Source organism: Lontra canadensis, unplaced genomic scaffold (assembly GCF_010015895.1).
Source record: "Lontra canadensis isolate GAN:19392208 unplaced genomic scaffold, GSC_riverotter_1.0 scaffold84, whole genome shotgun sequence".
NCBI lineage: Eukaryota > Metazoa > Chordata > Mammalia > Carnivora > Mustelidae > Lontra > Lontra canadensis.
In genome coordinates this window covers 2,841,022-2,853,427 of record NW_022631078.1, presented here as the reverse complement: position 1 = coordinate 2,853,427, position 12,406 = coordinate 2,841,022, and the positions used below count along the sequence as shown (strand labels likewise).

General features: G+C 54.9%; 1 protein-coding gene across 2 annotated transcripts in view; it reads left to right on the top strand.

Moving 5' to 3' along the window:
- Nucleotides 1–12,406, top strand: part of TBC1D22A (TBC1 domain family member 22A) — a 289,882-nt gene that overhangs the window by 113,121 nt on the left and 164,355 nt on the right. For both annotated transcript variants that reach the window (XM_032882758.1, XM_032882759.1), the window contains exon 8: nucleotides 488–602. In XM_032882758.1, the coding sequence (XP_032738649.1) occupies nucleotides 488–602 (115 nt within the window). The remainder of the gene's footprint in view (nucleotides 1–487; nucleotides 603–12,406) is intronic.

The following is a 12,406-nucleotide window of genomic DNA, read 5'->3' as shown; positions in this document are numbered from 1 at the left end:
CCCTGACCCCAGCCCCCTCCCCCCACCGTGCTGCCTACCCGCGCACCCGCCCGCGCACCCGCCCGCGCACCCGCCGGGCCCTCTGCCCTCCCGTCCCTCCACGTGGGGGGAGTACGCACCCAGAGGTCAGTGCCGAGGCCAGTGCTGCTTGACCGCCTGACCAAGTCCCGGGCAGCCGTGTGTAGTCTCTGCCCGCAGGGCCCCGGGGGAGCCCAGTGTGGCTTCTCTGGGGGCCAGCTCGTGTGGCAGGGCTGAGCCCGGGACTCAGGGAGACACTGCAGCTGCTTCTAAGTCAGTAAGAAGTTCAGATAATGGGAATTTTATGAAAAAATTAAGTAGCAATTAATACTTGTTTACAGTTTTACTTTGAATAGTGGAGACTGAAAAATGTTGGTTGTGTGAATGTATTTTGAGGGAAAGAATGCATATGTGTTAAAGTTTCTGACGTGTTTACTCTCGCTTCACCACCTGTTCAATTTTCTTGCAGATTTTTGAAAGGATATTGTTTATATGGGCGATACGTCACCCTGCCAGTGGATATGTTCAGGGGATTAATGACCTTGTCACTCCTTTCTTTGTAGTCTTCATGTGCGAACACATAGGTAAGACCATATCATGATGTTTTTTTTCTCGCAGACTTTGAATGTGAACTTTGGTGGCCTTGCTGCGTTACTATGCACCAATGTTGAAAGGTGCCATTGAGTTAAATGTTGTAATGACAACTAAAAATAGAGAATAATAGTTTTCCCATTGATGCCAGCTTTAAAAAATGTCTGTAAATTCACGTGTTGAACTGCCAAAGAGGACATGAAGACGTGGTTTCTCTTCTTACTGTCTTTGTGATAGCACACGAGCGGTGTGGTTTTGCTGTGACGACCGGCAGAGCGCTGGCGTCCAGGGGGTGGGTTTGGGTGGGTCGGGTCAAGGTGATAGAGCGTTAGTCGAAAGTTCTGCTGACAAGCTAAAACCCGAGCCCTCTCTGACGGCCTTCTGCAGCTCGCTGTCTCCTTCCCACCTCAGATATATGAGCAGCGGCTCATCTTATGGGAATGTTAATTGCAAGCAACGTAATTGGTTTAACAGAGACTTCGGCTGGGCCACACGGTCTCTCTCTGAGGGCTGTGTATTTCTTCCCATTTAGTTACAGCAGTCAACTGTAATAGCACCGTACCTGTTATGAACACGTGTTAAGTTTTAGAAAAATTCTGAAAACATAAGGGTGGGATCTACTTTTTAGCTTATCTGTGGATAAAAAGTAAATAACCAAAGGAGGGATTTGCTGTTTGCGTGTAGCATTTTTATTAAAACCCGATTTTAATTTGTCTTACGTGAACCTTCCCGACTTGATATTTGTTTTTATGAGATTGTGTCTCTAGCCGCTTCCGCTTCCCGTCCTGGGTGCTGTCCGGGGGAGCAGGTTTGGCCGGGACCGATGACCCTCTGAGGACGAGAACATGCCCGTTCAGTGCGTTTTGTCGCGACCCTTCACGCGGTTTGCGCTGCTGATTCCAGAGGAGGTCTTCCATTGCCAATCAACTGACGAGGACCACCGTGTCCCCCGCAGTCAGCTCTTATGTGCGGGGCAGGGGGAGGGGCGGGCGCTCTCGCCTTTCTGCGGCTTCCTCCTGCGCTTGACAGATAATGAAAATGTTCTTAATGATCCTAGAACAGTAGGACCTGTCAGTAGACGTCAGGGTTGTTAATGGAAAGAAGAAGTTCAGCTGAGATGTGATTAGAGAATTGATATTCCATGTTAAATAGACCATTTAATTAATGTGGTAAGTAAGTTTGTCTTAAGTACTTTACCACCAGCTCGTGTCGGAAGACCTGAGCCATCCTTACTGCATTGGCCTGAGTCGTCGGCGAGGGGGGGTGAAGGGGCTGGGCCGTGGGGTCATTGTCCAGAAGAGAGGAGGACCGGAGGGGATGGGATCTGTTCTCGCTCCCTGCCTCCCTGTGGCCCCCCCACACGGGTGCACACGCACATGTACCGGGACACATCTGCTCACATTCATACATGCACCAGGACACACGTGTGCATTGAGTGGGTGTGCCGGGGGTTTGGGGACATGTGTAGGAAACACACTGTTTATTTCAGGCAGTTGGCGGTGTCATGAAGTGGGCATACCTTGCTTTTCGTCCTTCAGAGACCGCTGGTGGCGTGCGCTCTTCCAGCTCTTGCCGTCCGGGCTCGGGCGTGTGCACGTGTGGGTGCCAGTCCACCCCTCCTTAACCTTGGGAAGCCTCAGGTCGTGGAAGTGGTCTGGAGTCCCGCCCACCTGCCCCCGGGCAGAAGTGTGGTCATCCACGCTGACCTTTGGGGGCGTGCACTGGGGTGCCGGTCTTGGGCGGAGTGCCGGGGCGTGGAGACCACGTCGGTTCAGGTCACCCTGTGTGGAGCGGGCACCTCCTGGCCCCCTGGAGGCGAGCGAAGCAAGTCTGGGTCCTGCCCCCTCAAGCTCGTGGTTACAGCAGGAAGACAGACTTGAAACTGGTCATGAAGAACGTGAACGGAAACAGACATTCGTGTTACCTGGAGGTGTGTGGGGAGTGGGACAGTGAGCCCGGGTGAGGGTTTGGAGGAGCCTTTCTGGGGCCGGCTGCCCGCTGTGGTTAGGATGGGGGCGTCACTGCAGGGAGCGGCGGGAGTGCAGCTGTGGGGCTGCAGGAAGTGCCGTGATGCTGGGCGCAGTGACGAGGGAGGACGGTCCCCATGGGGTGAGACCCCGCGGGCACTCAGCCGTGTCTGCTGGGCGTGGGGAAGCCCGGGCGCGTGTCCAGCCGTGTGGGCCGCGGCTGTGGAGACGGGAGGCGCTGCGCGGAGACTCAGAGGCGGGGGCACACGTGTCGGCAGCCGCGGGCCGGGGGTGTTCTGGTTTGCTGGGTTTGTAAGCGGGTAAACGCCAGATGCTTGGCCTCCCGAAGGTCTGGAGGATGGTTTCTTCATCCCGCACCCGGTTGTTACTGTTACTGCCTGACAAATCGTTCCCCCGAGATCGAGCTGACCCACGTAAAAGTCACCCGCCGCGAGGGAGACGTTCAGTGGCAGTCGGGGTGCTCTCACGGTGGCCGTTGCCCAAATTTCAGGAGCTTCTCACCGTCCTGAAAAGCACTCCTGCCCCACAGTGGCCCGCGGCCCTTCCCTATCTGCCCGCCCTGCACAAGCACACCTCGGCTCCGTCTCCTGGGCTGCCTCTTGGACAGCTCTTGGAAATGGCATCAAACGGCGGGGGGTCTTCTGAGACCGGCTGCTCTCGTTGGCACGTTCAAGGTCTGTACGGGCAGCAGGTGCCAGCACCGCAGTCCCTGTGGCCGAGTGGCCTCTCGCTGCATGGCTACGGCACACTGTGCCCCTCCACAGAGCCCTGAGCGGACGTTCGGTTCTCTCTGCTCTGGTTATCACGAGCGCTGCTGCTGTGAGCCCCTGCGTGCTGGTGTAGACGCCCGTGTTTTCGTCCCTCTGGGCATCTGTGTTCTCAGCGGTCAGATGGCAGCCACGGCTCCACTGATGTTCCTGCCAGCGGCCCGGGAGGGTCCCCGTGGGCCCACAGCCTTGCCCACAGCACGTGCTATGGCTTTGTATTTCTCAAAGGTGGTGGGAGTTACAGGCGTCCCTCCTGACCTGTGAGTCCTGTGACTCACTTCCGCCTCGCCACCGTGCCACCGTGTTGTTTCCCTCCTCCTCCTCTCCTGGTAGCCCCGTCAGTTTCTGCTCCTCGAAGCAGTAGCCATGTCTCCCGTGTGCATATGCTCGGCGCAGACTGGAAGCTTGGCAGACCCCATGTCGAGCCAGATCCCCACAGGGTTTCAGTGTGTGTTGTGTGGTTAGAACGCACGCTTTTCAGCTCGGTGTAGTGGAGCCGGGAAGTGGAGGCAGCGTGGCGGAGAGCCAGAGCCTTGACCTTGACAGCTACACTGTTGACAAGGGGAGCCTGGGTTTATGTCTCTTGGCAGCCACGCAGGGAGAGCTGGGGAAGGAGCTCCCCCTCTCTCCATCCCTGCACTCACTCTTCCCATCTGAGGGGGAGCTGCTTAGCTTTGGGGGGGGGTGTCTTGCATCTGCCTGGGCCCATTGCCCAGGTGGAGTCATGGTGTTGGTGTTGCCTGTTCCGTTGCCTTCCCGTGGTGGGCCCTCCTCTGTGCCTCCTGCTGCTTGTGCCAGGCCTCGAGCGAGCCGGGCCTCTTCTCCGGGCTGCTGGCTGGAAGCAGACTTGGCTCCGGTTTCTTCCTTCCCAGGCTCTGGTTGGCATGTGGGTCCCAGTAGCCCATCTGGCCTTGAGTCTAAGCTGAGTTTTCCCACCTGTCGTCTGTGTCAGGCCCTGTCGGTGGCTCGTTCCTGTCCTGTACGTGTCCTGGCAGGCAGGCGCAGGATGGGGCCAGGCCGCGTCGGCCTTCCCGGGTACCTGCTACTGGGTATAGTTCCTCTTTTCTCTTTTCTCTGTGCATTGTAATTACTTACTTGAGGGCACATTATGTATAAAATTCTGTGTTGTGCTTTTTTCCCGTTTAACCTTATAACAAGCTTTCCCCTATATCATTAGGAACTCTTTGTAAAGATCATTTCTACCTCCTGCACATAATATTCCATTGAGATAATAGAGCATAATTCGTGAAACCCTTCTACTGTTGTTGGATTTTTTTTTAAGGCTTTTTCCCTCCAGGCATAGTGTAATTTTAAAGTAAAGACTGTATTTTCCAAGCGGCAACTGTCATATTCCTTTTAACAGTGTTAAATTTGATTTAGAATTAAGAACCATTCCCTTATGTTGCATTGCACAATTTAAGCAGAGAATTACATTTTAGTTTTAAATATTTTCAGCAGAGTGAAAACCAAAGCAGCATCCCCCAGCCCCCATTCTCTGTGCTATTAAATTTAGAAACGGTTCTGGTGGGGCACTTGGGAGGGATGCCTCAGGCTGACGGCGTGTGCGCTGGGCCTGTGGGAGAAATGGCCGGGAGAGCGAGGGGTTTTTGTCCATTGGTTCTGTTTATCAGCATGTGTAGGCTCTGATCAGCTTGATTTTGGTGTCATTTTCTCTTAAGATAAATTACTGTCGACAGCAAATACGGAAAGGAACTGGAATAAACAATGTATTTACTTAAGAAAATTAAGATGTGCATTTTTATTTCCTGTATGTGAGTCAGAATCTCGCAAGTACGGGCTTTCGGTACGTCAGCTTTGCTCTGAGAAGACGGCATTCGCTCCATGCAGCCTGGGCTTGCGGCGCTGGGATTAGTGCAGGAGCCCAGGGAGTCCGTTCCCACCGCCAGGCGGGCCGTGTTGGGGAAGGCACGTGGGGGATTTGTGAGCCACCAAAGGGGAGGGGTGTGGTCATTCTTCCCCGTTTCCACTCTGGGAGTATAAATCGGGTTCTGGTGACAGCGGGGGAGGGAGGGGCTGCTGCCGCTGGTGAGTTCATTTCAGAATTTGGGGCCTTCACTTCCCTGTTTGCGTTGAAGTCTTGTCTCGTTTGCGTTTCGTTTTCTCCGTGGGCCACACGAACCGGAGCTGCGGCTCGGAGCCTCTCCTGCGTGGCTTCCGTGCGTGCTCATCATGGCGCAGGTGCCTTGTGGTCCTGCGTTGTTTGCCGAGAGCGTCTGAAAACAGGGTGTTCGTGTGGACGTTCTGGTTCCACGTGGGAACACAGAGGGCAGAGGGCCCTGGGGATTGGGGTGTTAGAGCCCGAGACGGTAGGGCTGCTGGCTTTGCAGCCCCTGCAGGGACAGTAAGGTGCCACGTCCTTGCAGAGCTGGTGACTCACATGGAGTCCTGTTTTCCATTTAAAAACACATTGATAATGCAAGTAACGGACTTCTTGTTAAACTAGAAAACTCAGTGACAGTGTGAGTCCACGTCTCAGAAGCTGTCACTGGCTCGTTTTTGTTAATTTCCTTCTGGCCTTTGTGTCAGTGTCCTTTTTTTTTTTTTTTTTTTAACATGGTGGCAATTATGTTATGCACATTTTAATGTTGCTTTTTGTTTGGTATATAAGCATCTTCCAAAGTCATGAAACTTTTTTTGAAATGTCTTTTTTTTAAAGATTTTTAAAAAAATTTTATTTATTTGTCAGAGGGAGAGAGCAAGTGAGCGCACAAGCAGGCAGAGCGGCAGCAGAGGCAGAGGGAGAAGCAGGCTCCCCGCTGAGCAGGGAGCCCGATGCGGGGCTCCATCCCAGGACCCTGGGATCATGACCCGAGCCAAAGGCAGATGCTTAACCGACTGAGCCACCCAGGCGCCCCATGAAATGTCTTTTTGATAAATGATGACACATGACTTCCAGTGATGGGTGGGAAACTGGTCAGAAGGTCCGTGAGCAGCTAGAAAGCAGACTAGGAGACTGACTAGTAGCTAGACCTCATCCATGTGTGGAGCCCGGCACCCAGGAGCAGCAAGACGCATGCCCTTCCCAAGTGCGTAGGGAATTGTGTCCGGGATAGACTACGTGCCGGGCCTCAAGGGGAGCCTCAGCACATTTGAAAGGACGGGGTCATGCAGAGAGTGCTCTCTGACCTCGAGGACACCAAGTTCGGTATCAGTAACAGCAGAAAACGTGAAGGAATTGACAAATGTGTGGAGACAGGCGATGAGTCAGAGAAGAAATCGTAAGGAGAATTAGAAGTAACCTTGAGATGATTGAAAATGAAGGCGCAGCACACCCAAACTTGTGGGGTGCGGCCGTGTCTGTGTTCGAGGAGAACCCGCCGTCGTTGGTGACTGTCTTAGAAAGATGAACTCAAATCGTTAACTTGACTCTTTAGGGTTAGAAACTACAAAAAGACCGTCCCGAAGCCAAAACAAACAGAAGGAAGGAAATCGGGACTAGAACAGAAATAAGTGAGATAGAGAGTAGAAAAGCAATAGGGGAAACCAACAAAACCAAAGCTGGTTCTTCAGAAATACCAGCAAAGTGGACAGACTGCAGGCCGGACCACACGGGAAGAAGAGTCTGCTGTCCGCGGGGCCGCGAGGGGCCTTCCAGCTCAGGGAGAGGACGAGCTGACGAAAACACAAGCCGAGTGTCTGCACGGACACTTCTCCAGAGAAGGTGTAGAAACGGCCAGTAAGCGCGTGAAGAGAGGCGTGGTGTCGTTGATCTTTAGGGAACGGAAACCCAACCCCAGTGTGACAGGCCATTTCATACCCTCCGTGGTGGCTGGAATCGGCGAGGACAATAGAAATGTCAACAAGGGTGCGGAGGAAGTGGACGTCTGTGCGTTGTTGAGGGCAGCGTGGGACTGGCGTAGTCCCCGCCCCCGGTGGACAGTGTGGCATTTCACGGGAGAGTTGGACACAGAGTTATTGTGTGAGCGTCCACGGGAGCGCCGTGCGCACAGCCCACGGACACGAAAGCCAGCCCAGACGTTCGCGAGCGGACGCCCACGGTAGTGAGGGGGGTGCACTCTGGCGGTGTGACATCACAGAACTAGAGTAGAGAGTGTGAGGCGCTGACACACCGTTTCACAGGGGGACCCGGGGACCACACGTGAAATGAGCCGTGCCACACAGTGTCCACGTGGTGCGGGATCCACGGATACCGGACGTCCGGAACAGGCAAAGCTCTACACACAGAACGTAGATTAGTGGTTGCTTGTGTCTTGGGGGCACGGTGGGGTCATGGGGATTGACTTTTAATGGGCACATGGTGGAAAACGTCCTAAAATTAGGAGTGGTAGTGGTTGCACAGTTTAGCGAACATACCATAAGCCATTTTGTGTGGCTGCATTGTGTGGCGTTTGAGTTGATGCTCAGTAAAGCTCTTCAGAAAGAAAGGAGAGTTCATGTCATTGTCTGTGTGGGGGGCAGTGACACAACAGCAGAGTGGTCGCTTCCAGTGGCAGGAAGTGGTCTCTCAGAGTTCTGGAGGCTGGATGTGGGGCAGTGCGCCAGCGTGGCCGTGCTCGGGTATGGGATGCTCCCCTGCTTGGGAGCCCATGTCCTCTCTCCTTGCCGGGTCCTCACGTGGTGGAGGAGCACGGGGGCCCTGTGGGGCCTGTACAGAGCACGACCCCACTAGCGGGGTCTCCTCCCTAAGCACCTCCCCCAGGCCCCAGCCCCAACACCATCATCTCTGGGGGTCAGGACTCAACGTGTGGATTTTCGGGGGGGCATGGAGACATTCAGACCGTCTAGGGCTCTCGTTCCAGTGAGAAGAGAGAGCGTAGCTTGACGGGTTTCTGTTGGTGAACATCTGTGTGGTGTTTACGTTTTCACTGTTACTGGTAATACGTGTGGTGTCTGGAAATAAGTTCTTGATTGCATTTTGGACTGTTCTCTTGTCACGCATTCTTAGACGAGGCGTTTCTGCATCATGCTCGTGAGTGTTTCTAAGTCTTGATGACCGGGAAGATGCTCTTCCGGGAAGATGCTCGAGGGCCTACGCCCGCCAGCCAGCTGAGAGATGGCACATCACTCCTGCCTCGGTGTGTTCCAAACGTTGATTACTAACAGGTCCTTGACATGCCTACTGGAGGCAGGCCCTGCGTCTGTGTCTTTGTGTTTACACGTGCACTACGCTCGCTGGTAGATATTTCCGTATTTCCGTGTGAGCCTGTTCGACACGGGCCAGAGCTCCAAGCTGTTAAGTGACTTGGAGAATTAATTGGAGAGCCAGGAGCCATTAATACACTCTCCAGTATTGACATTTGAGTGTTCAGCCTGCAAGAATCTTGCTCAGCTGGCCTAATTAGGAACTAAGGAAAGAGCAGCGTGTGCGCGTGCGCGCGGGCAGGGGTGTGTAATGAAACTGGGAAGCCAGTGACTACAGTCCTCGTGCTTGGTATGTGCCTGTACTGCAGAAGCACAATGTTTGACCCACGGCCCCTTTGGGTGACTTTGCTCCTGGGTCCCTGAAGCGTGCACACGCCCACCGGTCCTCACCCCGGAGGGACAGCCAGCCGTGCAGGCCGCGCATGGACCCTGTTTCCCGGGTCTGGGTCAGGAATCCCCGTGAGCAGTAGAGCTTTGCAGGGCAGCCTGGGCTCACAGAAGGCTCTGCCACTTACGTTCGAAGAACTTCCTCCTTCCACAGACGGGAGCTCTCCTTGCCTTCTTACGTCCTGCCCTGTTAGAGTGGGAGAGTCACAGAATAGCTGTCAGGTGACACGCATCAGTGACTGTCCTCTTTGCTCTCCAGTGGCCTGACGTGTTTCTGTTGAATCCAAGGTGATTGTGAAAGTCCCGAGGCCACTTTCAGGCCAAGTTACTGCCAGTTTAGTCCCAGTTTCCTAAGCCTGTTTGCACACACGTGCTTGCACGCGGGCCCTTCCAGTGCTGTGCGTCACGTGGGCGGTTGGAGAGGCGGGGCATCTCCTCCAGGGTGGGACCCTGGCCTGGGACCCGTGCCCCCACGGATGGCGGACAGCGCCGGAGACCCCGCCCTGCTCGGAGTACTGCGGCGGGGAGGCCGTAGAGGGGCCGGTTTGTGGGCGGTGCCCGGGCTCCCCAGGACAGCCAGGGCATGCGACAGACTGGCTCACGGTGGGCGCGGTCCTCGGCGCTCTGGCACAGCTTGGGCTGGAGGTGCGCTTCTCCCTCTTCCGGGCTCTGGTGTGTCCCACGTTGGTTTTATTTTACCCGTAGAAATCTCACCGGGAGTTTTTTTTAATTGATGGCGTTCAGTTAGGAGATCCTTATGACATCTTCTGTGAGCTGTTGTTTCCTTTGTATTCCCAATTCTGTGCTACAATTTGGAAAAATCCCTGCTTACAAACTGAAGAATCGTGAAGGAGTCCCGCATTCTGACCTTACGAGGTTTCTCTTCTGACTCGTGCGCGGCCGTGTGTGAGCCATGTGGGGGGCCCGTGTGCTCTGCTGGGGCCGGAGAGGGCTTGGTTCCCGGGAGAAGGGCACCGTCCTGGGCTCCCTGCATCGATGACCGTGCACTTAGAGCCGTCGCCCAGGCCATCCCTGCGGGACCTAATACATTACTGGGCCGGGAGGCCCTGCGCAGTGACGGGGCTGCTCAAGGCCACCCAGCAGGCCCCCCGGGTCACCAGGGCCGCCACCCCGAACTCATGCCTTGCGGCGTGCTGCCTGTCGGAGCAAAGAGGTGGACGGGTGCGGACTGCCGTGCGGCGTCGGATTCTGCCCGCCCGTTCCTCCGCACCGACGATCCTGTGCGGTGCTGGCCCTCGGGCGCGGGGTCCCGGTGCGCTTCCCCGTCATGGAGTGGCCGGCTCCCCGGGTGGTGGCGGGAGCGAGGGGACCGTGTGTATGTCAGCTCTGCGGACTGTTCTTTTGAGGACGGGCCTTCTCACGTTCCGAGCTCTGTGGCCGTGGTCTTCGTGTACTTTTGTTTTCCCCTTCGTGTTCCCCTTGTTTGGAGAGGGACTGCTGGGACACAGGTGGTTTGGCGGCAGCCGTCGTCCTTCGTTACTTGCATTTCCCCCTCCGGACTTTTTAATGTTCTGCCCAAGGCCGGCCCAGCCCCCATTCCTGTCTCGGAGCTGTTAGCATCCAGCACCGGGCCCAGCGTGTGGTGCTCCTTCCAGGACCATTTTTCCAAAAAAACTAGAGTCAGGCATGATGACAGCCCAGCGTCCCTCGGAGCAGGGAGCAGAGAGGTCGAGTTGAAGGAGAGTCAGGCCCCGCACGTCAGGTGGGCGTGCGGCGGGCGCGGGAGGCCCGTCGGCCCGTGGCGGGGTCTGCGGGGCGCCGTGTGCCTTCCGCTCTGGGCGCCCCGCGCGGGGAGCTCTCGGGACTCAGCAGTCCTGCAGAAGCGACTGCGGCGTGAGCGCCCCCCCGCCCCCCCCGCAGCCCCGGGCTCTGGGCGGCTTTCAGGACCCCCTTTGATGACCTCCATCACCGAGCGAGGTCTGCGGACGGGCGGACGAGCAGAGCGTGAGGCGGGCTCGACACCGTTATGGGTCTTCCTGTCGGACTCGGACAAGGGCTGTCAGGCAGCCGCTCAGGCTGCGGCGGGTCCCCGAGTAAGGAGCAGAGCGTGAGGAGGGGCCTCTCGGCGCTCCTGCGCGTGCAGCCTGCGGAGCTGAACGGCCGTCCCGGGCACTCGCCTGCCTGAGCGGAGAGCGTCTCACCCGCTCTGCCCTCAGTAACTAGGCTCGACCGAGGGACCATTTAAAGTTTTGTTGACGGGGCGCCTGGGGGCTCAGTGGGTTAAGCATCTGCCTTGGGCTCAGGTTGGATCCCAGGGTCCTGGGATCGAGTCCCACTCAGGCTCTCTGCACACCGGGGGTCCGCTTCTCCCTGTCCCTCTGCTGCTCCCCCCGCTTGTGTTCTCGTGCTTGTGTGTTCTGTATCTCTCATGTGAATAAATAAGAAACCTTCAAAAAACAAAGTTTTGTCAGATTCTTTAAGTTTGTGATCATTCTCAAGATTCATATTTACACCTCACGAACATAACGTTGGGTGTTTGGGGGCAGAGGGGCAGGTAGGGTTCTCCGGCAGACCCGTGATCGGGCCTGAGGCTACAGACGTATTCTTCAGTTTTGGAGAAGGGTGTTGACCTTCCGTAGACTCTCAGGGTCCATTTCAGTGCTTTCGTTTTTGAGTTTACTGTTTGAATATTTCAAAGTATTTGTAAGATTTGATTGGTATTTGATGACTTATTCTTTTCTTCAAAGCTCAGGGAGAAAATCTGCTTATTTTTGAAAAATAGAGTAAAATCCATTCTTATCTTGCAGCTACCATATAGTCCATTGGACCTTTTTATAAATTGGAGATATAGTGTCAGATCTTAATGGCCCTAATTTTTTTTTCTGTATCTTAAAATATTTTGCTAGTTTATCATCCTAGGAATTGTTGTATCATTATTCATTGATTATTCCTAACTATGGTAAAACCAAGACTAACATGGAGAGTGGAAGAATGAGAGATGGAATGATCCAGAAGAATCGTGTAGTAATGAAATAAACCGTCCCTTTGTGGGGTCCTTTGGTTTTCTTATCGTGTCTCCCAGGGATTGCATTGTCTGTCAGCACTGTGTGAAAGAAGTCTGGAGGCGTTTTTGTAGTCTTTTTTTTTTTTTTTTTTGAGCTTTCATTGGACATAGAGCATTTGGCATTTTTTCTGACCCACGGATAATGACAAAGAGGAGAATGGCAGAGGAAGGCCCTCGCCCACTGTTGGGTGAATTGGAAGTTGGGTGCAGAGAGGCGGATGCAGCCGTCTCCACGTCCTGCCGACGTTCAGCTGGCTGTGGCGGGTGTGAGCGCCAGTGCCCGGACCGTGGAATTCTCAGCGCGTGCAGGAAAGCCGCTCTCTGGTCCAGCCAGTAGCTAGCAGGAAGGACTTCGTCACCTAATATTTTGTGACAAGTATGAGGACTGTCCTCTCTTGCTAGAAAGATCTGTATTCTGTTATTTTCCATGACTGATGTGTGTGGGTCAAACTTGGATGGAGGTGACCAGTGCTGAAAGCAGGTGTGTGCTCAAGCTGTGACGGGAA